We start from the raw sequence: 27348 nt of genomic DNA on the forward strand, positions 1-27348 counted from the left end.
CCCCACAGCTACCTGTATCCTGTAACTAGCTAACTACAACAGTGTTTCCCCACAGCTACCTGTATCTCCTGTAACTAGCTAACTACAACAGTGTTTCCCCCCACAGCTACCTGTATCCTGTAACTAGCTAACTACAACAGTGTTTCCCCCACAGCTACCTGTATCTCCTGTAACTAGCTAACTACAACAGTGTTTCCCCACAGCTACCAGTATCTCCTGTAACTAGCTAACTACAACAGTGTTTTCCCCCACAGCTACCTGTATCTCCTGTAACTAGCTAACTACAACAGTGTTTCCCCCACAGCTACCAGTATCTCCTGTAACTAGCTAACTACAACACAGTGTTTTCCCCACAGCTACCAGTATCTCCTGTAACTAGCTAACTACAACACAGTGTTTCCCCCACAGCTACCTGTATCTCCTGTAACTAGCTAACTACAACACAGTGTTTTCCCCACAGCTACCAGTATCTCCTGTAACTAGCTAACTACAACAGTGTTTCCCCCACAGCTACCAGTATCTCCTGTAACTAGCTAACTACAACACAGTGTTTCCCCCACAGCTACCAGTATCTCCTGTAACTAGCTAACTACAACACAGTGTTTCCCCCACAGCTCCTTGCTACCTGTATATCCTGTAACTAGCTAACTACAACACAGTGTTTCCCCCACAGCTACCTGTATCCTGTAACTAGCTAACTACACCACAGTGTTTTCCCCACAGCTACCTGTATCTCCTGTAACTAGCTAACTACACCACAGTGTTTCCCCCACAGCTACCTGTATCCTGTAACTAGCTAACTACAACACAGTGTTTTCCCCACAGCTACCTGTATCCTGTAACTAGCTAACTACACCAGTGTTTCCCCCACAGCTACCTGTATCCTGTAACTAGCTAACTACACCACAGTGTTTTCCCCACAGCTACCTGTATCTCCTGTAACTAGCTAACTACACCACAGTGTTTCCCCCACAGCTACCTGTATCCTGTAACTAGCTAACTACACCACAGTGTTTTCCCCACAGCTCCTTGATACCTATATCTCCTGTAACTAGCTAACTACAACAGTGTTTTTCCCACAGCTCCTTGATACCTATATCTCCTGTAACTAGCTAACTACAACAGTGTTTTCCCCACAGCTCCTTGATACCTATATCTCCTGTAACTAGCTAACTACAACAGTGTTTTTCCCACAGCTCCTTGATACCTATATCTCCTGTAACTAGCTAACTACAACAGTGTTTTTCCCACAGCTCCTTGATACCTATATCTCCTGTAACTAGCTAACTACAACAGTGTTTTCCCACAGCTCCTTGATACCTATATCTCCTGTAACTAGCTAACTACAACAGTGTTTTTCCCACAGCTCCTTGATACCTATATCTCCTGTAACTAGCTAACTACAACAGTGTTTTTCCCACAGCTCCTTGATACCTATATCTCCTGTAACTAGCTAACTACAACAGTGTTTTCCCCACAGCTACCAGTATCTCCTGTAACTAGCTAACTACAACACAGTGTTTCCCCCACAGCTACCTATATCTCCTGTATCTAGCTAACTACAACACAGTGTTTTCCCCACAGCTACCTGTATCTCCTGTAACTAGCTAACTACAACACAGTGTTTTCCCCACAGCTACCTGTATCTCCTGTAACTAGCTAACTACAACAGTGTTTTCCCCACAGCTACCTGTATCTCCTGTAACTAGCTAACTACAACACAGTGTTTTCCCCACAGCTACCTGTATCTCCTGTAACTAGCTAACTACAACAGTGTTTTCCCCACAGCTACCTGTATCTCCTGTAACTAGCTAACTACAACAGTGTTTTCCCCACAGCTACCTGTATCTCCTGTAACTAGCTAACTACAACAGTGTTTTTCCCACAGCTCCTTGATACCTATATCTCCTGTAACCAACTAGCCTTTTTTCCACTGTTTTGTTGGTTTGTAACATTTTAGTTAAGCAGTGATTTAGTTTGTAGTATTTCCACACCTGTTTAAGCCACGACAGGTATTTTCTACAGTTACTGTTGTGATTTAGTTGAACTCTCTTAGCCATCCAGAGAGACACCCTGATACCTTTTTATTTGTTAATTTTTTTTTAACCTTTATTTTACTAGGCAAGTCAGTTAAGAACAGATTCTTATTTTCAAAGAGGGCCTGGCCTGGGTTAACTGGTCTAGGAACGGTGGGTTAACTGGTCTAGGAACGGTGGGTTAACTGGTCTAGGAACAGTAGGTTAACTGGTCTAGGAACAGTGGGTTAACTGGTCTAGGAACAGTGGGTTAACTGGTCTAGGAACGGTGGGTTAACTGGTCTAGGAACGGTGGGTTAACTGGTCTAGGAACGGTGGGTTAACTGGTCTAGGAACGGTGGGTTAACTGGTCTAGGAACGGTGGGTTAACTGGTCTAGGAACGGTGGGTTAACTGGTCTAGGAACGGTGGGTTAACTGGTCTAGGAACGGTGGGTTAACTGGTCTAGGAACGGTGGGTTAACTGGTCTAGGAACGGTGGGTTAACTGGTCTAGGAACGGTGGGTTAACTGGTCTAGGAACGGTGGGTTAACTGGTCTAGGAACGGTGGGTTAACTGGTCTAGGAACGGTGGGTTAACTGGTCTAGGAACGGTGGGTTAACTGGTCTAGGAACGGTGGGTTAACTGCCTGTTCAGGGGCAGAACGACAGATTTGTACCTTGTCAGCTCGGGGATTCGAACTTGCAACCTCCAACACTCTTAACCACTAGGCTACCCTGCCGCCCACTACCTAGCTAAGTCTGCTAGCTACACTGGCTAACAGTAACGTTGACTGCATCTGTTCCATTAAAAGGTGCCTCCACAGACGAGAGTCATTTGTTTCATACGTTCATTTGTTAGACTAACAACTAAAAGTAGCTAACGAGGTAGAACATAAGACTGGATGGACCACAGAACATAAGACTGGATGGACCACAGAACATAAGACTGGATGGACCACAGAACATAAGACTGGATGGACCACAGAACATAAGACTGGATGGACCACAGAACATAAGACTGGATGGACCACAGAACATAAGACTGGATACTGCATGGACCACATTAGAACATAAGACTGGATGGACCACAGAACATAAGACTGGATGGACCACAGAACATAAGACTGGATGGACCACAGAACATAAGACTGGATGGACCACAGAACATAAGACTGGATGGACCACAGAACATAAGACTGGATGGACCACAGAACATAAGACTGGATACTGCATGGACCACATTAGAACATAAGACTGGATGGACCACAGAACATAAGACTGGATACTGCATGGACCACATTAGAACATAAGACTGGATGGACCACATTAGAACATAAGACTGGATGGACCACAGAACATAAGACTGGATACTGCATGGACCACATTAGAACATAAGACTGGATGGACCACAGAACATAAGAGTGGATGGACCACATTAGAACATAAGACTGGATGGACCACAGAACATAAGACTGGATGGACCACATTAGAACATAAGACTGGATGGACCACAGAACATAAGACTGGATACTGCATGGACCACATTAGAACATAAGAGTGGATGGACCACATTAGAACATAAGACTGGATACTGCATGGACCACATTAGAACATAAGACTGGATACTGCAGAACATAAGACTGGATACTGCATGGACCACATTAGAACATAAGACTGGATGGACCACAGAACATAAGACTGGATGGACCACAGAACATAAGAGTGGATGGACCACAGAACATAAGACTGGATACTGCATGGACCACATTAGAACATAAGAGTGGATGGACCACATTAGAACATAAGACTGGATACTGCATGGACCACATTAGAACATAAGAGTGGATGGACCACATTAGAACATAAGACTGGATGGACCACATTAGAACATAAGACTGGATGGACCACATTAGAACATAAGACTGGATGGACCACATTAGAACATAAGACTGGATGGACCACATTAGAACATAAGACTGGATGGACCACATTAGAACATAAGAGTGGATGGACCACATTAGAACATAAGACTGGATACTGCATGGACCACATTAGAACATAAGACTGGATGGACCACATTAGAACATAAGACTGGATACTGCATGGACCACATTAGAACATAAGACTGGATACTGCATGGCCCACATTAGAACATAAGAGTGGATGGACCACATTAGAACATAAGACTGGATGGACCACATTAGAACATAAGAGTGGATGGACCACATTAGAACATAAGAGTGGATGGACCACATTAGAACATAAGAGTGGATGGACCACATTAGAACATAAGAGTGGATGGACCACATTAGAACAGAAGACTGGATGGACCACAGAACCGAGGACGTTCATAACCTTTTGGACAACGTTCTACAGAGTGTTGTAAGGAACTAGGCTAATGTGGATTGTAGTTCTCTAACCAGCTATACACCAATACGTCAAGGTCTATTTGCTCTTAAATATTAGTTTTCCACTGCTTGGTGGCTGTGGAAACATCTGTTCAAATAATCATGGATTCCTTGTTCACACAATCTGCAACGGCAGCTTAAACTGGACTAGGTTTCATTCTCACATACACCTCTTTCAATCTGGACTAGGTTTCATTCTCACATACACCTCTTTCAATCTGGACTGGGTTTCATTCTCACATACACCTCTTTCAATCTGGACTGGGTTTCATTCTCACATACACCTCTTTCAATCTGGACTGTCTCATTCTCACATAAACCTAAGGTCTCTTTCTAGTAGAGTAAGGCAGGTGAGGTCACTGTGTTGAACTATGGAGAGAAGGTATCTCTCCCAGCAGTCATACTCCTCATGTCTTTGCCTCTAGGCAGGTGAGGTCACTGTGTTGAACTATGGAGAGGAGGTATCTCTCCCAGCAGTCATACTCCTCATGTCTTTGCCTCTAGGCAGGTGAGGTCACTGTGTTGAACTATGGAGAGGAGGTATCTCTCCCAGCAGTCATACTCCTCATGTCTTTGCCTCTAGGCAGGTGAGGTCACTGTGTTGAACTATGGAGAGGAGGTATCTCTCCCAGCAGTCATACTCCTCATGTCTTTGCCTCTAGGCAGGTGAGGTCACTGTGTTGAACTATGGAGAGGAGGTATCTCTCCCAGCAGTCATACTCCTCATGTCTTTGCCTCTAGGCAGGTGAGGTCACTGTGTTGAACTATGGAGAGGAGGTATCTCTCCCAGCAGTCATACTCCTCATGTCTTTGCCTCTAGGCAGGTGAGGTCACTGTGTTGAACTATGGAGAGGAGGTATCTCTCCCAGCAGTCATACTCCTCATGTCTTTGCCTCTAGGCAGGTGAGGTCACTGTGTTGAACTATGGAGAGGAGGTATCTCTCCCAGCAGTCATACTCCTCATGTCTTTGCCTCTAGGCAGGTGAGGTCACTGTGTTGAACTATGGAGAGGAGGTATCTCTCCCAGCAGTCATACTCCTCATGTCTTTGCCTCTAGGCAGGTGAGGTCACTGTGTTGAACTATGGAGAGGAGGTATCTCTCCCAGCAGTCATACTCCTCATGTCTTTGCCTCTAGGCAGGTGAGGTCACTGTGTTGAACTATGGAGAGGAGGTATCTCTCCCAGCAGTCATACCCATCATGTCTTTGCCTAGGCTTTCCCTGCTTTTTGATTTAAAGGGTTTAATATCACCAACAAGATGGAAATGTAGACTTTAGTTTATTCAAGGCTTTGGTAGAATCAGATCGGGTCTAACTACCGCACCGGTGTGAAGACGATTCAGTTTGCTGCTGTCGTTCAGTGACGTTAGTGCACTTCCTATTCAGTTGGCTGCTGCCGTTCAGTGACGTGCACTTCCTATTCAGTTGGCTGCTGCCGTTCAGTGACGTGCACTTCCTATTCAGTTGGCTGCTGCCGTTCAGTGACGTGCACTTCCTATTCAGTTGGCTGCTGCCGTTCAGTGACGTGCACTTCCTATTCAGTTGGCTGCTGCTGTTCAGTGACGTTAGTGCACTTCCTATTCAGTTGGCTGCTGCCGTTCAGTGACGTGCACTTCCTATTCAGTTGGCTGCTGCCGTTCAGTGACGTGCACTTCCTATTCAGTTGGCTACTGCTGTTCAGTGACGTTAGTGCACTTCCTATTCAGTTGGCATAGCTAGACTATCATATCACTGCATCCCAGATGACCCTATTCCCTATAATAGTCCACTACCTTGGACCCATAGGCTGCATCCCAGATGGCTCCCTATAATAGTCCACTACCTTGGACCCATAGGCTGCATCCCAGATGACCCTATTCCCTATAATAGTCCACTACCTTGGACCCATAGGCTGCATCCCAGATGGCTCCCTATAATAGTCCACTACCTTGGACCCGGGCCCATAGGCTGCATCCCAGATGGCTCCCTATAATAGTCCACTACCTTGGACCCATAGGTTGCATCCCAGATGACTCTATTCCCTATAATAGTCCACTACCTTGGACCCATAGGCTGCATCCCAGATGACCCTATTCCCTATAATAGTCCACTACCTTGGACCCATAGGCTGCATCCCAGATGGCTCCCTATAATAGTCCACTACCTTGGACCCATAGGCTGCATCCCAGATGGCTCCCTATAATAGTCCACTACCTTGGACCCGGGCCCATAGGCTGCATCCCGAATGACTCTATTCCCTATAATAGTCCACTACCTTGGACCCATAGGCTGCATCCCAGATGGCTCCCTATAATAGTCCACTACCTTGGACCCGGACCCATAGGCTGCATCCCAGATGGCTCCCTATAATAGTCCACTACCTTGGACCCATAGGCTGCATCCCAGATGGCTCCCTATAATAGTCCACTACCTTGGACCCGGACCCATAGGCTGCATCCCAGATGGCTCCCTATAATAGTCCACTACCTTGGACCCATAGGCTGCATCCCAGATGACCCTATTCCCTATAATAGTCCACTACCTTGGACCCATAGGCTGCATCCCAGATGACTCTATTCCCTATAATAGTCCACTACCTTGGACCCATAGGCTGCATCCCAGATGGCTCCCTATAATAGTCCACTACCTTGGACCCATAGGCTGCATCCCAGATGACCCTATTCCCTATAATAGTCCACTACCTTGGACCCATAGGGTGCATCCCAGATGACTCTATTCCCTATAATAGTCCACTACCTTGGACCCATAGGCTGCATCCCAGATGACCCTATTCCCTATAATAGTCCACTACCTTGGACCCATAGGCTGCATCCCAGATGGCTCCCTATAATAGTCGACTACCTTGGACCCATAGGCTGCATCCCAGATGGCTCCCTATAATAGTCGACTACCTTGGACCCATAGGCTGCATCCCAGATGGCTCCCTATAATAGTCCACTACCTTGGACCCATAGGTTGCATCCCAGATGACTCTATTCCCTATCATAGTCCACTACCTTGGACCCATAGGCTGCATCCCAGATGGCTCCCTATAATAGTCCACTACCTTGGACCCATAGGCTGCATCCCAGATGACCCTATTCCCTATAATAGTCCACTACCTTGGACCCATAGGCTGCATCCCAGATGACCCTATTCCCTATAATAGTCCACTACCTTGGACCCATAGGCTGCATCCCAGATGGCTCCCTATAATAGTCCACTACCTTGGACCCATAGGCTGCATCCCAGATGGCTCCCTATAATAGTCCACTACCTTGGACCCATAGGCTGCATCCCAGATGGCTCCCTATAATAGTCCACTACCTTGGACCCATAGGTTGCATCCCAGATGGCTCCCTATAATAGTCCACTACCTTGGACCCATAGGCTGCATCCCAGATGGCTCCCTATAATAGTCCACTACCTTGGACCCATAGGTTGCATCCCAGATGACTCTATTCCCTATCATAGTCCACTACCTTGGGCCCATAGGTTGCATCCCGAATGACTCTATTCCCTATAATAGTCCACTACCTTGGGCCCATAGGCTGCATCCCAGATGGCTCCCTATAATAGTCCACTACATTGGACCCATAGGCTGCATCCCAGATGGCTCCCTATAATAGTCCATTACCTTGGACCCATAGGGTGCATCCCAAATGACCCTATTCCCTATAATAGTCCACTACCTTGGGCCCATAGGCTGCATCCCAGATGGCCCTATTCCCTATAATAGTCCACTACCTTGGACCCATAGGTTGCATCCCGAATGACTCTATTCCCTATAATAGTCCACTACCTTGGACCCATAGGTTGCATCCCAGATGACCCTATTCCCTATAATAGTCCACTACCTTGGACCCATAGGCTGCATCCCAGATGGCTCCCTATAATAGTCCACTACCTTGGACCCATAGGCTGCATCCCAGATGGCTCCCTATAATAGTCCACTACCTTGGACCCATAGGCTGCATCCCGAATGACTCTATTCCCTATAATAGTCCACTACCTTGGACCCATAGGTTGCATCCCGAATGACTCTATTCCCTATAATAGTCCACTACCTTGGACCCATAGGCTGCATCCCAGATGGCTCCCTATAATAGTCCACTACCTTGGACCCATAGGCTGCATCCCAGATGACCCTATTCCCTATAATAGTCCACTACCTTGGACCCATAGGCTGCATCCCAGATGGCTCCCTATAATAGTCCACTACCTTGGACCCATAGGCTGCATCCCAGATGGCTCCCTATAATAGTCCACTACCTTGGACCCATAGGCTGCATCCCAGATGGCTCCCTATAATAGTCCACTACCTTGGACCCATAGGTTGCATCCCAGATGACCCTATTCCCTATAATAGTCCACTACCTTGGACCCATAGGCTGCATCCCGAATGACCCTATACCCTATAATAGTCCACTACCTTGGACCCATAGGCTGCATCCCAGATGACTCCCTATAATAGTCCACTACCTTGGACCCATAGGTTGCATCCCAGATGACCCTATACCCTATAATAGTCCACTACCTTGGACCCATAGGCTGCATCCCAGATGACCCTATTCCCTATAATAGTCCACTACCTTGGACCCATAGGGTGCATCCCAAATGACCCTATACCCTATAATAGTCCACTACCTTGGGCCCATAGGGTGATAGTGGTAGTCACGTCTGAGTAGTATTGAGCAGTAATACTGGCTACAGTCGGCTAGACCCTCTCACTCGCCATCTGGCAGCCATATTGGATGACGTGGATGAAAGGAAAAGTGGTTCAACTTCCATTCAACTGTTCTCAGAAATCACGGCTGTGTTTGGATCGGAGAGGACTGGCGTGTTTGGATCGGAGAGGACTGGCGTGTTTGGATCGGAGAGGACTGGCGTGTTTGGATCGGAGAGGACTGGCGTGTTTGGATCGGAGAGGACTGGCGTGTTTGGATCGGAGAGGACTGGCGTGTTTGGATCGGAGAGGACTGGCGTGTTTGGATCGGAGAGGACTGGCGTGTTTGGATCGGAGAGGACTGGCGTGTTTGGATCGGAGAGGACTGGCGTGTTTGGATCGGAGAGGACTGGCGTGTTTGGATCGGAGAGGACTGGCGTGTTTGGATCGGAGAGGACTGGCGTGTTTGGATCGGAGAGGACTGGCGTGTTTGGATCGGAGAGGACTGGCGTGTTTGGATCGGAGAGGACTGGCGTGTTTGGATCAGAAAAGCACTGGTCTCAAGACAACATGGAGGATAACTAAAGTTTGGACCTTGTTCAGAGACGTTTCGGTCTGAAGTACAAGCTGCCTCTAGAAAATTGTTCATCTGTTTGTAGTGTTATATCCCTGTAGCGGCCGGCTGACTTGGCCCCCGGCTGTCTGGCCCCCGGCTGACTTGGCCCCCGGCTGACTTGGCCCCCGGCTGACTTGGCCCCCGGCTGACTTGGCCCCCGGCTGACTTGGCCCCCGGCTGACTTGGCCCCCGGCTGTCTGGACCCCGGCTGACTTGGCCTCTGGCTGTCTGGCCCCCGGCTGTCTGGCCCCCGGCTGTCTGGCCCCCGGCTCACTTTGCCCCCGGCTCACTTTGCCCCGGCTGTCTGGCCCCCGGCTGTCTGGCCCCCGGCTGACTTGGCCCCCGGCCTACTGGCTGTCTGGCCCCCGAGTGACTTGGCCCCGGCTGACTGGCTGTCTGGCCCCGGCTGACTTGGCCCCCGGCTGACTAGCTGTCTGGCCCCGGCTGACCTGGCCCCGGCTGACCTGGCCCCGGCTGACTGGCTGTCTGGCCCCCAGCTGACTGGCTGTCTGGCCCCGGCTGACTTGACCCCCGGCTGACTGGCTCTCTGGCCCCCGGCTTGACTTTGCCCCCGGCTGTCTGGACCCCGGCTGACTTTGCCCCCGGCTGTCTGGCTGTCTGGCCCCGGCTGACTGGCTGACTTGGCCCCGGCTGACTTGGCCCCGGCTGACTTGGCCCCAGGCTGACTGGCTGTCTGGCCCCGGCTGACTTGGCCCCCGGCTGACTGGCTGTCTGGCCCCCGGCTGACTTGGCCCCCGGCTGACTTGGCCCCCGGCTGACTGGCTGTCTGGCCCCCGGCTGACTTGGCCCCCGGCTGACTGGCTGTCTGGCCCCGGCTGACTTGGCCCCCCGGCTGACTGGCTGTCTGGCCCCGGCTGACTTGGCCCCGGCTGACTTGGCCCCGGCTGACTTGGCCCCGGCTGACTTGGCCCCGGCTGACTTGGCCCCGGCTGACTTGGCCCCGGCTGACTTGGCCCCCGGCTGACTTGGCCCCGGCTGACTGGCTGACTTGCCCCGGCTGACTTGCCCCGGCTGACTTGGCCCCGGCTGACTTGGCCCCAGGCTGACTGGCTGTCTGGCCCCGGCTGACTTGGCCCCCGGCTGACTTGGCCCCCGGCTGACTGGCTGTCTGGCCCCGGCTGACTTGGCCCCCGGCTGACTGGCCCCGGCTGACTTGCCCCGGCTGACTTGGCCCCGGCTGACTTGGCCCCGGCTGACTGGCTGTCTGGCCCCGGCTGACTTGGCCCCCGGCTGACTGGCTGTCTGGCCCCCGGCTGACTTGGCCCCCGGCTGACTGGCTGACTTGGCCCCCGGCTGACTTGGACCCCGGCTGACTTTGGCCCTTCAGATAGCCAACCATTTCTACTGGTGTTAAAAAAAAACTTACTGCAAAGTTACTGTTAACAACAACAAAAAATCATTTTGTTTTTAAGTGTCCTGAAGATGCCATTTCCCCTCTATCTGCTCTTGTCATAGTGTATCAGTGTTGTACAGACTTCAGTGAGCTGCCCCATGTTCTGACCCCCCGCCCCCCCAAGTCAGCCAGTCAGCCAGCCAGTCAGCCAGCCAGCCAGTCAGTCAGAAGCACATAGTCTGAGGCACGGAGCTGTGTGCACTACTTTTGAACACAGCCCAGGTGATAGTGCACTATGATAGGGAATAGGGGGTCACTTGGGAATAAGCCTTCAGCGATACGCTCGCAAGTGGTGGTTGTTGGGGTACGTTGGCATGTGGTGGTAGTCACCAGTTTTCAGATTGGGCTGGCAGGTTCCTCTTCTCTCTGGGGGGAGGGGGGGGGGGGGTACTGTAGGGGTGTTATAGTATTGTAGTAGGGGTATTGTAGTAGGGGTGTTGTAGTAGGGGTATTGTAGGGTATTGTAGTAGGAGTATTGTAGTAGGGGTATTGTAGTATTGTAGTAGGGGTGTTGTAGTACTGTAGGGGGGTTGTAGGACTGTATGGGGGTTGTAGGGGTGTTGTAGTACCCTAGGGGTGTTGTAGTACCCTAGGGGTGTTGTAGTACCCTAGGGGTGTTGTAGTACCCTAGGGGTGTTGTAGTACTGTAGGGGTTGTAGGACTGTATGGGGGTTGTAGGGGTGTTGTAGTACTGTAGGGGGTTGTAGGACTGTATGGGGGTTGTAGGGGTGTTGTAGTACCCTAGGGGTGTTGTAGTACCCTAGGGGTGTTGTAGTACCCTAGGGGTGTTGTAGTACCCTAGGTGTTGTAGGACTGTATGGGGGTTGTAGGGGTGTTGTAGTACCCTAGGGGTGTTGTAGGACTGTATGGGGGTTGTAGGACTGTATGGGGGTTGTAGGGGTGTTGTAGTACCCTAGGGGTGTTGTAGTACCCTAGGGGTGTTGTAGTACTGTAGGGGTGTTGTAGGACTGTATAGTATTTCTGTCTGACCCTACCCCCTTCCCCACCAGGTGTACCCCTCCTGCTCTATGTACTGTATAGTATTTCTGTCTGACCCTTACCCCTCCCCCACCAGGTGTACCCCTCCTGCTCTATGTACTGTATAGTATTTCTGTCTGACCCTACCTGCTCTATGTACTGTATAGTATTTCTGTCTGACCCTACCCCCTCCCCCACCAGGTGTACGTACCCCTCCTGCTCTATGTACTGTATAGTATTTCTGTCTGACCCTACCTGCTCTATGTACTGTATAGTATTTCTGTCTGACCCTACCCCTCCCCCACCAGGTGTACCCCTCCTGCTCTATGTACTGTATAGTATTTCTGTCTGACCCTACCCCCTCCCCCACCAGGTGTACCCCTCCTGCTCTATGTACTGTATAGTATTTCTGTCTGACCCTACCCCCTCCCCACCAGGTGTACCCCTCCTGCTCTATGTACTGTATAGTATTTCTGTCTGACCCTACCCCCTCCCCCACCAGGTGTACCCCTCCTGCTCTATGCCAACCGACGGGACCTGCGGCTGGTGGATGCGGCTCACGGCAGGGCCAACGCCACGGTGGTGGTGGGCGGTCTGGAGGACGCCGCCGCTGTGGACTATATATACGCTCAGGGATTGGTCTACTGGAGTGACGTCAGCGAGGAGGCAATCAAACGCACCACCTTCAACCAATCAGGGCCCGGCTCGGCGGCCGCCCAGACGGTGGTTGTATCGGGGCTGGCGTCCCGGACGGCCTGGCCTGTGACTGGTTAGGCAGGAAGCTGTACTGGACGGACTCCGAGACCAATCGGATAGAGGTGGCCGAGCTGGATGGATCGTTACGGAGAGTTCTCTTCTGGCAGGACCTGGACCAGCCCCGAGCCATCTCTCTGGACCCGGGGAGAGGGTGAGTACCTGACAACCTGTAGTAAAGTAGTGCTCAGTAGAACTACCTGGACCTGGCTTTGACTGGGGGGAAGGGGGACCAAGGTTCCTAAAACCAAGAGCTTCTCCCTCGTATCCGTCCGGCTGGAGGATACTAGAACGTTAGGGGACAGTACAGGCTGGAGGATACTAGAACGTTAGGGGACAGTACAGGCTGGAGGATACTAGAACGTTAGGGGACAGGCTGGAGGATACTAGAACGTTAGGGGACAGGCTGGAGGATACTGGAACGTTAGGGGACAGGCTGGAGGATACTAGAACGTTAGGGGACAGGCTGGAGGATACTAGAACGTTAGGGGACAGTACAGGCTGGAGGATACTAGAACGTTAGGGGACAGTACAGGCTGGAGGATACTAGAACGTTAGGGGACAGTACAGGCTGGAGGATACTAGAACGTTAGGGGACAGGCTGGAGGATACTAGAACGTTAGGGGACAGGACAGGCTGGAGGATACTAGAACGTTAGGGGACAGTACAGGCTGGAGGATACTAGAACGTTAGGGGACAGTACAGGCTGGAGGATACTAGAACGTTAGGGGACAGTACAGGCTGGAGGATACTAGAACGTTAGGGGACAGGCTGGAGGATACTAGAACGTTAGGGGACAGGACAGGCTGGAGGATACTAGAACGTTAGGGGACAGTACAGGCTGGAGGATACTAGAACGTTAGGGGACAGGCTGGAGGATACTAGAACGTTAGGGGACAGGACAGGCTGGAGGATACTAGAACGTTAGGGGACAGGACAGGCTGGAGGATACTAGAACGTTAGGGGACAGTTCAGGCTGGAGGATACTAGAACGTTAGGGGACAGGCTGGAGGATACTAGAACGTTAGGGGACAGGCTGGAGGATACTAGAACGTTAGGGGACAGGCTGGAGGATACTAGAACGTTAGGGGACAGGCTGGAGGATACTAGAACGTTAGTGGACAGTACAGGCTGGAGGATACTAGAACGTTAGGGGACAGGCTGGAGGATACTAGAACGTTAGGGGACAGGCTGGAGGATACTAGAACGTTAGTGGACAGTACAGGCTGGAGGATACTAGAACGTTAGGGGACAGGCTGGAGGATACTAGAACGTTAGGGGACAGGCTGGAGGATACTAGAACGTTAGGGGACAGGCTGGAGGATACTAGAACGTTAGGGGACAGGCTGGAGGATACTAGAACGTTAGGGGACAGTACAGGCTGGAGGATACTAGAACGTTAGGGGACAGGCTGGAGGATACTAGAACGTTAGGGGACAGGCTGGAGGATACTAGAACGTTAGGGGACAGGCTGGAGGATACTAGAACGTTAGTGGACAGTACAGGCTGGAGGATACTAGAACGTTAGGGGACAGTACAGGCTGGAGGATACTAGAACGTTAGGGGACAGGCTGGAGGATACTAGAACGTTAGGGGACAGGCTGGAGGATACTAGAACGTTAGGGGACAGGCTGGAGGATACTAGAACGTTAGGGGACAGGCTGGAGGATACTAGAACGTTAGGGGACAGGCTGGAGGATACTAGAACGTTAGGGGACAGGCTGGAGGATACTAGAACGTTAGGGGACAGTTCAGGCTGGAGGATACTAGAACGTTAGGGGACAGGCTGGAGGATACTAGAACGTTAGGGGACAGGCTGGAGGATACTAGAACGTTAGGGGACAGGCTGGAGGATACTAGAACGTTAGGGGACAGTACAGGCTGGAGGATACTAGAACGTTAGGGGACAGGCTGGAGGATACTAGAACGTTAGGGGACAGTTCAGGCTGGAGGTTCAGGGACCTGTGTGAGAGAGTGTCTGCAGGATTTTATTTTACAAGGTGGTGCTGTCACCCCCTTTGGACTCAGACTCTTACATTCTTTGGGGAGAACCGTGATGCCTCTCTTCTGACCCCACTGATACAGTAGAACTGCCTCTACCAGGACCCACAGCTAGATGCTGTGTTAATGGTGATGTGAGGGCTGAGACAGTAGAACAACAAGGACCCACAGCTAGATGCTGTGTTAGTGGTGATGTGAGGGCTGATACAGTAGAACGACCAGGACCCACAGCTAGATGCTGTGTTAGTGGTGATGTGAGGGCTGAGACAGTAGAACGACCAGGACCCACAGCTAGATGCTGTGTTAGTGGTGATGTGAGGGCTGAGACAGTAGAACGACCAGGACCCACAGCTAGATGCTGTGTTAGTGGTGATGTGAGGGCTGAGACAGTAGAACGACCAGGACCCACAGCTAGATGCTGTGTTAGTGGTGATGTGAGGGCTGAGACAGTAGAACGACCAGGACCCACAGCTAGATGCTGTGTTAGTGGTGATGTGAGGGCTGAGACAGTAGAACAACAAGGACCCACAGCTAGATGCTGTGTTAGTGGTGATGTGAGGGCTGAGACGGTAGAACGACCAGGACCCACAGCTAGATGCTGTGTTAGTGGTGATGTGAGGGCTGAGACGGTAGAACGACCAGGACCCACAGCTAGATGCTGTGTTAGTGGTGATGTGAGGGCTGAGACAGTAGAACAACAAGGACCCACAGCTAGATGCTGTGTTAGTGGTGATGTGAGGGCTGAGACAGTAGAACGACCAGGACCCACAGCTAGATGCTGTGTTAGTGGTGATGTGAGGGCTGAGACAGTAGAACGACCAGGACCCACAGCTAGATGCTGTGTTAGTGGTGATGTGAGGGCTGAGACGGTAGAACGACCAGGACCCACAGCTAGATGCTGTGTTAGTGGTGATGTGAGGGCTGAGACTGTAGAACAACCAGGACCCACAGCTAGATGCTGTGTTAGTGGTGATGTGAGGGCTGAGACAGTAGAACGACCAGGACCCACAGCTAGATGCTGTGTTGGTGATGTGAGGGCTGAGACGGTAGAACGACCAGGACCCACAGCTAGATGCTGTGTTAGTGGTGATGTGAGGGCTGATACAGTAGAACTGCCTCTACCAGGACCCACAGCTAGATGCTGTGTTAGTGGTGATGTGAGGGCTGAGACGGTAGAACGACCAGGACCCACAGCTAGATGCTGTGTTAGTGGTGATGTGAGGGCTGATACAGTAGAACTGCCTCTACCAGGACCCACAGCTAGATGCTGTGTTAGTGGTGATGTGAGGGCTGAGACAGTAGAAAGACCAGGACCCACAGCTAGATGCTGTGTTAGTGGTGATGTGAGGGCTGAGACAGTAGAACGACCAGGACCCACAGCTAGATGCTGTGTTAGTGGTGATGTGAGGGCTGAGACAGTAGAACGACCAGGACCCACAGCTAGATGCTGTGTTAGTGGTGATGTGAGGGCTGAGACAGTAGAACAACAAGGACCCACAGCTAGATGCTGTGTTAGTGGTGATGTGAGGGCTGATACAGTAGAACAACAAGGACCCACAGCTAGATGCTGTGTTAATGGTGATGTGAGGGCTGAGACAGTAGAACGACCAGGACCCACCGCTAGATGCTGTGTTAGTGGTGATGTGAGGGCTGATACAGTAGAACTGCCTCTACCAGGACCCACAGCTAGATGCTGTGTTAGTGGTGATGTGAGGGCTGAGACAGTAGAACGACCAGGACCCACAGCTAGATGCTGTGTTAGTGGTGATGTGAGGGCTGAGACAGTAGAACGACCAGGACCCACAGCTAGATGCTGTGTTAGTGGTGATGTGAGGGCTGAGACAGTAGAACGACCAGGACCCACAGCTAGATGCTGTTTTAGTGGTGATGTGAGGGCTGAGACAGTAGAACAACAAGGACCCACAGCTAGATGCTGTGTTAGTGGTGATGTGAGGGCTGATACAGTAGAACAACAAGGACCCACAGCTAGATGCTGTGTTAGTGGTGATGTGAGGGCTGATACAGTAGAACGACCAGGACCCACAGCTAGATGCTGTGTTAATGGTGATGTGAGTTCTGATACAGTATAACTGCCTCTACCAGGACCCACAGCTAGATGCTGTGTTAGTGGTGATGTGAGGGCTGATACAGTAGAACGACCAGGACCCACAGCTAGATGCTGTGTTAGTGGTGATGTGAGGGCTGAGACAGTAGAACGACCAGGACCCACAGCTAGATGCTGTGTTAATGGTGATGTGAGGGCTGAGACAGTAGAACGACCAGGACCCACAGCTAGATGCTGTGTTAGTGGTGATGTGAGGGCTGATACAGTAGAACGACCAGGACCCACAGCTAGATGCTGTGTTAATGGTGATGTGAGGGCTGAGACAGTAGACGACCAGGACCCACAGCTAGATGCTGTGTTAATGGTGATGTGAGGGCTGAGACAGTAGAACGACCAGGACCCACAGCTAGATGCTGTGTTAATGGTGATGTGAGGGCTGATACAGTAGAACGACCAGGACCCACAGCTAGATGCTGTGTTAATGGTGATGTGAGGGCTGAGACAGTAGAACGACCAGGACCCACAGTTAGATGCTGTGTTAATGGTGATGTGAGGGCTGAGACAGTAGAACGACCAGGACCCACAGCTAGATGCTGTGTTAATGGTGATGTGAGGGCTGAGACAGTAGAACGACCAGGACCCACAGCTAGATGCTGTGTTAATGGTGATGTGAGGGCTGAGACAGTAGAACGACCAGGACCCACAGCTAGATGCTGTGTTAATGGTGATGTGAGGGCTGAGACAGTAGAACGACCAGGACCCACAGCTAGATGCTGTGTTAATGGTGATGTGAGGGCTGTTGGCACTGTTTGTTTACTCTGTACTGGTCAGTGGACACTGTTTGTTTACTCTGTTTACTCTACTGGTCAGTGGACACTTTGTTTACTGTTTGTTTACTCTGTTTGTTTACTCTACTGGTCAGTGGACACTGTTTGTTTACTCTGTTTACTCTACTGGTCAGTGGACACTGTTTGTTTACTCTGTACTGGTCAGCGGACACGGTTTGTTTACTCTGTACTGGTCAGTGGACACGGTTTGTTTACTCTATACTGGTCAGCGGACACTGTTTGTTTACTCTGTTTGTTTACTCTGTTTGTTTACTCTGTTCTGGTCAGCGGACACGGTTTGTTTACTCTGTTTGTTTACTCTATACTGGTCAGCGGACACGGTTTGTTTACTCTGTTTGTTTACTCTATACTGGTCAGCGGACACGGTTTGTTTACTCTGTTTGTTTACTCTGTACTGGTCAGCGGACACTGCTGATGGCATGTTGTTGACATTTCACCAGTCTGTGTTCTCTGGTGAGTGGATATAATAGGTTTGTCTCCTTCAGTAGTTGGGCTAGCCAGCTGGGACATACACTATCTCTGTCACATACAGTTAGGTGTGTCACATAGTTTCCATTTTGAACTGGCTGCTTGCCAAATCTCAAACTCAAATGGTCTTTGTTCAGCTGACATGAGCTGCAGTTGAAGTTGGAAGTTTACATACACTTAGGTTGGAGTCATTAAAACTCGTTTTTCAACCACTCCACACATTTCTCGTTAACAAACTATAGTTTTGGCAAGTTGGTTAGGACATCTACTTTGTGCATGACATAAGTCATTTTTCCAAAAATTGCTTAGACAGATTAATTCACTTATAATTCACTGTATCACAATTCCAGTGGGTCAGAAGTTTACATAGACTAAGTTGACTGTGCCTTTAAACAGCTTGGAAAATTCCAGAAAATGATGTCTTGGCTTTAGAAGCTTCTGATAGGCTAATTGACATCATTTGAGTCAGTTGGAGGTGTACCTGTGTATGTATTTCAAGGCCTACCTTCAAACCCAGTGCCTCTTTGCTTAACATCATGGGAAAATCAAAAGAAATCAGCCTAAAAAATTGTAGACATCCACAAATCTGGTTCATCATTGGGAGCAATTTCCAAACGCCTGAAGGTACCACGTTCATCTGTACAAACAATAGTACGCAAGTATAAACACCATGGGACCACGCAGCCGTCATACCGCTCAGGAAGGAGACGCATTCTGTCTTCTACAGATGAACGTACTTTGGTGCGAAATGTGCAAATCAATCCCAGAACAACAGCAAAGGACCTTCTGAAGATGCTGGAGGAAACAGGTACAAAAGTATCTATATCCACAGTAAAACAAGTCCTATATCGACATAACCTGAAAGGCTGCTCATCAAGGAAGAAGCCACTGCGGACATGCGGTCTTCCAGAGTACTTAAAGGTAGATTTTATAATGGTAGGATCTGGACCATCCTGTATTTAGGGTGTTATATTGGTAGGATCTGGACCATCCTGTATTTAGGGTGTTATATTGGTAGGATCTGGACCGTCCTGTATATAGGGTAGGATCTGGACCATCCTGTATTTAGGGTGTTATATTGGTAGGATCTGGACCATCCTGTATTTAGGGTGTTATATTGGTAGGATCTGGACCATCCTGTATTTAGGGTGTTATATTGGTAGGATCTGGACCATCCTGTATTTAGGCTGTTATATTGGTAGGATCTGGACCGTCCTGTATATAGGGTAGGATCTGGACCATCCTGTATTTAGGCTGTTATATTGGTAGGATCTGGACCATCCTGTATTTAGGGTGTTATATTGGTAGGATCTGGACCATCCTGTATTTAGGGTGTTATAATGGTAGGATCTGGACCATCCTGTATTTAGGCTGTTATATTGGTAGGATCTGGACCATCCTGTATTTAGGGTGTTATAATGGTAGGATCTGGACCATCCTGTATTTAGGGTGTTATATTGGTAGGATCTGGACCATCCTGTATTTAGGGTGTTATATTGGTAGGATCTGGACCATCCTGTGTTGTCCATCCTGTATTTAGGATGTTATATTGGTAGGATCTGGACCGTCCTGTATATAGGGTAGGATCTGGACCATCCTGTATTTAGGGTGTTATATTGGTAGGATCTGGACCATCCTGTATTTAGGATGTTATATTGGTAGGATCTGGACCATCCTGTATTTAGGGTAGGATCTGGACCATCCTGTATTTAGGGTGTTATATTGGTAGGATCTGGACCGTCCTGTATATAGGGTAGGATCTGTAGCTAGGTAGGATCTGGACCATCCTGTATTTAGGGTGTTATATTGGTAGGATCTGGACCATCCCGTATTTAGGGTGTTATATTGGTAGGATCTGGACCGTCCTGTATTTAGGGTGTTATAATGGTAGGATCTGGACCGTCCTGTATTTAGGGTGTTATAATGGTAGGATCTGTAGCTCAGTTGGTCCTTCTGTAGCTCAGTTGGTAGAGCATGGCGCTTGTAACGCCAGGGTAGTGGGTTCGATCCCCGGGACCACCCATACGTAGAATGTATGCACACATGACTGTAAGTCGCTTTGGATAAAAGCGTCTGCTAAATGGCATATATTCATATATATATATCTGTACCTTCCTGTATTTAGGATGTTATATCAGTAGGATCTGGACCATCCTGTATTTAGGGTGTTATATTGGTAGGATCTGGACCGTCCTGTATTTAGGGTGTTATATTGGTAGGATCTGGACGTCCTGTATTTAGGGTGTTATAATGGTAGGATCTGGACCGTCCTGTATTTAGGGTGTTATATCGGTAGGATCTGGACCATCCTGTATTTAGGGTTTGGGGCGTTGTCCGGGCTGTGTTTGGGGCGTTGTCCGGGCTGTGTTTGGGGCGGTGTCCGGGCTGTGTTTGGGGCGGTGTCCGGGCTGTGTTTGGGGCGGTGTCCGGGCTGTGTTTGGGGCGGTGTCCGGGCTGTGTTTGGGGGCGGTGTCCGGGCTGTGTTTGGGGGCGGTGTCCGGGCTGTGTTTGGGGCGGTGTCCGGGCTGTGTTTGGGGGCGGTGTCCGGGCTGTGTTTGGGGGCGGTGTCCGGGCTGTGTTTGGGGGCGGTGTCCGGGCTGTGTTTGGGGGCGGTGTCCGGGCTGTGTTTGGGGGCGGTGTCCGGGCTGTGTTTGGGGCGGTGTCCGGGCTGTGTTTGGGGGCGGTGTCCGGGCTGTGTTTGGGGGCGGTGTCCGGGCTGTGTTTGGGGGCGGTGTCCGGGCTGTGTTTGGGGGGCGGTGTCCGGGCTGTGTTTGGGGGCTGTGTTTGGGGGCGGTGTCCGGGGGCGGTGTCCGGGCGGTGTCCGGGGGCGGTGTCCGGGGCGGTGTCCGGGGGCGGTGTCCGGGCGGTGTCCGGGGGCGGTGTCCGGGCTGTGTCCGGGGGCGGTGTCCGGGCTGTGTTTGGGGCGGTGTCCGGGCTGTGTTTGGGGCGGTGTCCGGGCTGTGTTTGGGGGCGGTGTCCGGGCTGTGTTTGGGGGCGGTGTCCGGGCTGTGTTTGGGGCGGTGTACGGGCTGTGTTTGGGGCGGTGTACAGGCTGTGTTTGGGGCGGTGTACAGGCTGTGTTTGGGGCGTTATGTTGGCCTAGTTTCCACCAAAAAAGTTAACCTTATTCATTTAATATTTGACATGGGATGGGGGGGGTCGGCTATGACTGGGTCATGGCCCAAAGTCCCACCTAAACAAGTGTGTGGGGGTGTGTGCATGGGATCCAGTCTCGCCTAAATAGGTGGGGGGGCAGCAGTCTAATGAATGTGAACTATTAGTTTAGGCTAGTTACTGGGCTCAGGTCTCTTTGGAAGCCCTCAGGATGTGACTGAGGGCAGTTTGATTCTCCCAGGAGGGTCACGGTGGGGCTGTGGAGACTGGAGGGGACTAGTGTTACTGTGTTGGCCTGACCAGGTGAACCGATGGGTAACCCGAGAGTGAAGCCAGACAAAGGCTTCAAGAGGAATCTGATACTGTGGATGCTGGGCCGTACTGGTGGGCTGGCCTGAGCTCCCATACACTCCTCACCCCCTCTCAGCTGAAGCCTACTCTCTCCTCAGGAAACGCGTGTAGCCCATCACCCCCCCCCCCCCATTAAAAACATGGCCCCTAGTCACCCTATAGCTGAGGGTAATGGCCCTAGTCAACCTATAGCTGAGGGTAATGGCCCCTAGTCACCCTATAGCTGAGGGTAATGGCCCCTAGTCACCCTATAGCTGAGGGTAATGGCCCCTAGTCACCCTATAGCTGAGGGTAATGGCCCCTAGTCGTCCGTTAGCTGAGGGTAATGGCCCCTAGTCGTCCGTTAGCTGAGGGTAATGGCCCCTAGTCGTCCGTTAGCTGAGGGTAATGGCCCCTAGTCGTCCGTTAGCTGAGTGTAATGGCCCCTAGTCGTCCGTTAGCTGAGGGTAATGGCCCCTAGTCGTCCGTTAGCTGAGGGTAATGGCCCCTAGTCGTCCGTTAGCTGAGGGTAATGGCCCCTAGTCGTCCGTTAGCTGAGGGTAATGGCCCCTAGTCGTCCGTTAGCTGAGGGTAATGGCCCCTAGTCGTCCGTTAGCTGAGGGTAATGGCCCCTAGTCGTCCGTTAGCTGAGGGTAATGGCCCCTAGTCGTCCGTTAGCTGAGGGTAATGGCCCTAGTCGTCCGTTAGCTGAGGGTAATGGCCCCTAGTCGTCCGTTAGCTGAGGGTAATGGCCCCTAGTCGTCCGTTAGCTGAGGGTAATGGCCCCTAGTCGTCCGTTAGCTGAGGGTAATGGCCCCTAGTCGTCCGTTAGCTGAGGGTAATGGCCCCTAGTCGTCCGTTAGCTGAGGGTAATGGCCCCTAGTCGTCCGTTAGCTGAGGGTAATGGCCCTAGTCGTCCGTTAGCTGAGGGTAATGGCCCCTAGTCGTCCGTTAGCTGAGGGTAATGGCCCCTAGTCGTCCGTTAGCTGAGGGTAATGGCCCCTAGTCGTCCGTTAGCTGAGGGTAATGGCCCTGAGGGTCGTCCGTTAGCTGAGGGTAATGGCCCCTAGTCGTCCGTTAGCTGAGGGTAATGGCCCCTAGTCGTCCGTTAGCTGAGGGTGATGGCCCCTAGTCGTCCGTTAGCTGAGGGTGATGGCCCCTAGTCGTCCGTTAGCTGAGGGTGATGGCCCCTAGTCGTCCGTTAGCTGAGGGTGATGGCCCCTAGTCGTCCGTTAGCTGAGGGTGATGGCCCCTAGTCGTCCGTTAGCTGAGGGTGATGGCCCCTAGTCGTCCGTTAGCTGAGGGTAATGGCCCCTAGTCGTCCGTTAGCTGAGGGTAATGGCCCCTAGTCGTCCGTTAGCTGAGGGTGACGGCCCCTAGTCGCCCGTTAGCTGAGGGTGACGGCCCCTAGTCGCCCGTTGGCTGAGGGTGACGGCCCCTAGTCGCCCGTTGGCTGAGGGTGACGGCCCCTAGTCGCCCGTTGGCTGAGGGTGACGGCCCCCTAGTCGCCCGTTGGCTGAGGGTGACGGCCCCTAGTCGCCCGTTGGCTGAGGGTGACGGCCCCTAGTCGCCCGTTGGCTGAGGGTGACGGCCCCTAGTCGCCCGTTGGCTGAGGGTGACGGCCCCTAGTCGCCCGTTGGCTGAGGGTGACGGCCCCTAGTCGCCCGTTGGCTGAGGGTGACGGCCCCTAGTCGCCCGTTGGCTGAGGGTGACGGCCCCTAGTCGCCCGTTGGCTGAGGGTGACGGCCCCTAGTCGCCCGTTGGCTGAGGGTGACGGCCCCTAGTCGCCCGTTGGCTGAGGGTGACGGCCCCTAGTCGCCCGTTGGCTGAGGGTGACGGCCCCTAGTCGCCCGTTGGCTGAGGGTGACGGCCCCTAGTCGCCCGTTGGCTGAGGGTGACGGCCCCTAGTCGCCCGTTGGCTGAGGGTGACGGCCCCTAGTCGCCCGTTGGCTGAGGGTGACGGCCCCTAGTCGGCCAGTCAAATCAAATCAAATTTATTTATATAGCCCTTCGTACATCAGCTGATATCTCAAAGTGCTGTACAGAAACCCAGTCTAAAACCCCAAACAGCAAGCAATGCAGGTGTAGAAGCATGGTGGCTAGGAAAAACTCCCTAGAAAGGCCGAAACCTAGAGAGGAACCAGGCTATGTGGGGTGGCCAGTCCTCTTCTGGCTGTGCCGGGTGGAGATTATAACAGAACATGGCCAAGATGTTCAAATGTTCATAAATGACCAGCATGGTCCAATAATAATAATAAGGCAGAACAGTTGAGACTGGAGCAGCAGCACAGTCAGGTGGACTGGGGACAACAAGGAGTCATCATGTCAGGTAGTCCTGAGGCATGGTCCTAGAGCTCAGGTCCTCCGAGAGAGAGAGAGAAAGAGATAATTAAGAGAGAGCACACTTAAATTCACACAGGACACCAAATAGGACAGGAGAAGTACTCCAGATATAACAAACTGACCCTAGCCCCCCGACACATAAACTACTGCAGCATAAATACTGGAGTCTGAGATGGGAGGGGTCAGGAGACACTGTGGCCCCATCCGAGGACACCCCCGGACAGGGCCAAACTGGAAGGATATAACCCCACCCACTTTGCCAAAGCACAGCCCCCACACCACTAGAGGGATATCTTCAACCACCAACTTACCATCCCGAGACAAGGCCGAGTATAGCCCACAAAGATCTCCGACACGGTACAACCCAAGGGGGGGGGGCGCCAACCCAGACAGGATGACCACATCAGTGACGCACCCCTCCTAGGGACGGTATGAGAGAGCCCCAGTAAGCCGGTGACTCAGCCCCTGTAATAGGGTTAGGGGCAGAGAATCCCAGTGGAAAGTGGGGAACCGGCCAGGCGAGACAGCAAGGGCGGTTCGCTGCTTCAGAGCCTTTCCGTTCACCTTCCCACTCCTGGGCCAGACTACACGTAATGACCCCTCCTCCTCTTTCTGCCCCTCCTCCTCCTCTCTCTGCCCCCCCCCCTCTCTTTGCGGCGGCTTTCCTCTCTTTGCGGCGGCTTTCCTCTCTTTGCGGCGGCTTTCCTCTCTTTGCGGCGGCTTTCCTCTCTTTGCGGCGGCTTTCCTCTCTCCATGGCCTGCCAGAGGGAGGTATTGGAGTCCTTTATCTTCTAAGTTACTGGCAGCTATTTACACAGAGTAACAGCCAAGCCACGTTGGCATGCAGTGTGTTTGGGGGGGGGGGGGGGGTCTGGCCCTGTGTATGTCGACTCGGCTCTGCGTCTTCCCTGTATAAAATGAGGGGGGTAAGAGACTGAGCTGGATTCCAACAGGCGCTTGTTGTTACAGTGTGTGTTAATGGGTCTTGGTGGGTGTCTGGCTCACATGTGTGCCGCCTGTTTGATCCACTCAGTGGAAGGAGTGTGGCTACAGATTGACTGGCCTCGCTGCCTGGAGCTACAGATTGACTGGCCTCGCTGCCTGGAGCTACAGATTGACTGGCCTCGCTGCCTGGAGCTACAGATTGACTGGCCTCGCTGCCTGGAGCTACAGATTGACTGGCCTCGCTGCCTGGAGCTACAGATTGACTGGCCTCGCTGCCTGGAGCTACAGATTGACTGGCCTCGCTGCCTGGAGCTACAGATTCGGCCTGGCCTCGCTGCCTAGCCCTGGAGCTACAGATTGACTGGCCTCGCTGCCTAGCCCTGGAGCTGCAGATTGACTGGCCTTGCTGCCTGGAGCTACAGATTGACTGGCCTCGCTGCCTGGAGCTACAGATTCTGACTGGCCTCGCTGCCTGGAGCTACAGATTCAGACTGGCCTCGCTGCCTAGCCCTGGAGCTACAGATTCAGACTGGCCTCGCTGCCTAGCCCTGGAGCTACAGATTCGGCCTGGCCTCGCTGCCTGGAGCTACAGATTCGGCCTGGCCTCGCTGCCTGGAGCTACAGATTCGGCCTGGCCTTGCTGCCTGGAGCTACAGATTCGGCCTGGCCTCGCTGCCTGGAGCTACAGATTCGGCCTGGCCTCGCTGCCTGGAGCTACAGATTCGGCCTGGCCTTGCTGCCTAGCCCTGGAGCTACAGATTCGGCCTGGCCTTGCTGCCTAGCCCTGGAGCTACAGATTCGGCCTGGCCTTGCTGCCTAGCCCTGGAGCTACAGATTCAGGCCTGCTACGGCTACACACTACGCCTGTATTAACCCCCCAGGACTTTAGAATCAACACAGATTTATTCACAACTCACATTTACACACAGTCGGTAACAACTGTTTTGTAGCTATGGAAATAGTCTGGAGTACCTAGACCTGAGCTGTGTTCAATACTCCATACTAACTGTACCTAGACCTGAGCTGTGTTCAATACTCCATACTAACTGTACCTAGACCTGAGCTGTGTTCAATACTCCATACTAACTGTACCTAGACCTGAGCTGTGTTCAATACTCCATACTAACTGTACCTAGACCTGAGCTGTGTTCAATTCTCAGACCTGAGCTGTGTTCAATTCTCAGACCTGAGCTGTGTTCAATTCTCAGACCTGAGCTGTGTTCAATTCTCAAACCTGAGCTGTGTTCAATTCTCAAACCTGAGCTGTGTTCAATTCTCAAACCTGAGCTGTGTTCAATTCTCAGACCTGAGCTGTGTTCAATTCTCAGACCTGAGCTGTGTTCAATTCTCAGACCTGAGCTGTGTTCAATACTCATACTAACTGTACCTAGACCTGAGCTGTGTTCAATACTCCATACTAACTGTACCTAGACCTGAGCTGTGTTCAATTCTCAGACCTGAGCTGTGTTCAATTCTCAGACCTGAGCTGTGTTCAATTCAATACTAACTGTACTATCTGTGAGGTAAATTGAGTATATGGTTTTGTTATTGGTTGTCGTATGGATATAGTTGGTAAACCAAACGTTCCAGGATGTCGTACTCCATCCCCCAAAGTACACCAGCAGTAGACACTCTTTCTGTGCTGTTCCGGCCCATAATGCAGTTCTTCAGAAAACAGGCGTGTCTTCACAACGTTTTCAGATTGGAAGACAATGGAGGATAAATATGCAGCTGTCGTCCCATGAAAGAGGATTCCAAGGTCTTCGTTTGAACTAATCATGATAACTGTTAAAATGTTGAGCAATGTAATAAAGTAATGCTTTTTTAAATAAGTTACCTTTCATATTATGTTGGCTGACAATTTGTTAACGATGTCCTTCAGATGGCAGGGTAGCCGAGTGGTTGGAGCGTTGGACGAGTAACTGAAAGGTTCATATCCCCCGAGGTGCTTTCCCCTTCTGATGACCAGGTGGCGAATGCAGAGAGAGGGGGGATTCAGGAGGGAGGAGAAGGTGGCAAAGAGCTTCCTAGGGTTAGATTGATGTTTATAGACATGCAGAGCATCGAGCGTTGGACGAGTAACTGAAAGGTTCATATCCCCGAGCTGGCAAGGTACAAATCTGTCCTTCTGCCCCTGAACAGGCAGTTCACCCACTGTTCCTAGACCGGTTAACCCACTGTTCCTCGGCCGTCATTGAAAATAAGAATTAGTTCTTAACTGACTTGCCTAGTTAAAGGTAAAAAATAATTAAAAGATCCACATAGCATATCGTTAGAGCGGTATGTTACCTACTATAACGTTAGTTGGCTACCAATACATCCAACTTGCCAGTATATTTCCTTTTGCCACCTAACTACCCAACGTAGATTGACTTGGTTATTCCCATCATTCATAGCGTAGTTTCG

General features: G+C 51.4%; 1 protein-coding gene across 1 annotated transcript; it reads right to left on the reverse strand.

Moving 5' to 3' along the window:
* Positions 1-20494: 20494 nt before the first annotated feature.
* On the reverse strand, positions 20495-21730 carry LOC124027936 (pollen-specific leucine-rich repeat extensin-like protein 3). The gene is made up of 2 exons (XM_046340145.1): positions 21506-21730; positions 20495-21262 (listed from the first exon to the last, which is right to left on the reverse strand). The coding sequence occupies exons 1-2, from the start codon at positions 21728-21730 to the stop codon at positions 20495-20497; spliced, it is 993 nt and encodes a 330-aa protein (XP_046196101.1).
* Positions 21731-27348: the final 5618 nt, after the last annotated feature.

Source organism: Oncorhynchus gorbuscha, unplaced genomic scaffold (genome assembly GCF_021184085.1).
Source record: "Oncorhynchus gorbuscha isolate QuinsamMale2020 ecotype Even-year unplaced genomic scaffold, OgorEven_v1.0 Un_scaffold_3581, whole genome shotgun sequence".
NCBI lineage: Eukaryota > Metazoa > Chordata > Actinopteri > Salmoniformes > Salmonidae > Oncorhynchus > Oncorhynchus gorbuscha.

Coding starts and splice junctions, on each gene's coding strand:
- LOC124027936 (XM_046340145.1), bottom strand. CDS start 21,730: ATGGGAGCTCAGGCCAGCCCACCAGTACGGCCCAGCATCCACAGTATC. Junction 21,263..21,505: donor TCCAAAGAGACCTGAGCCCA/GTAACTAGCCTA, acceptor CCCCAAACACAG/CCTGTACACCGCCCCAAACA.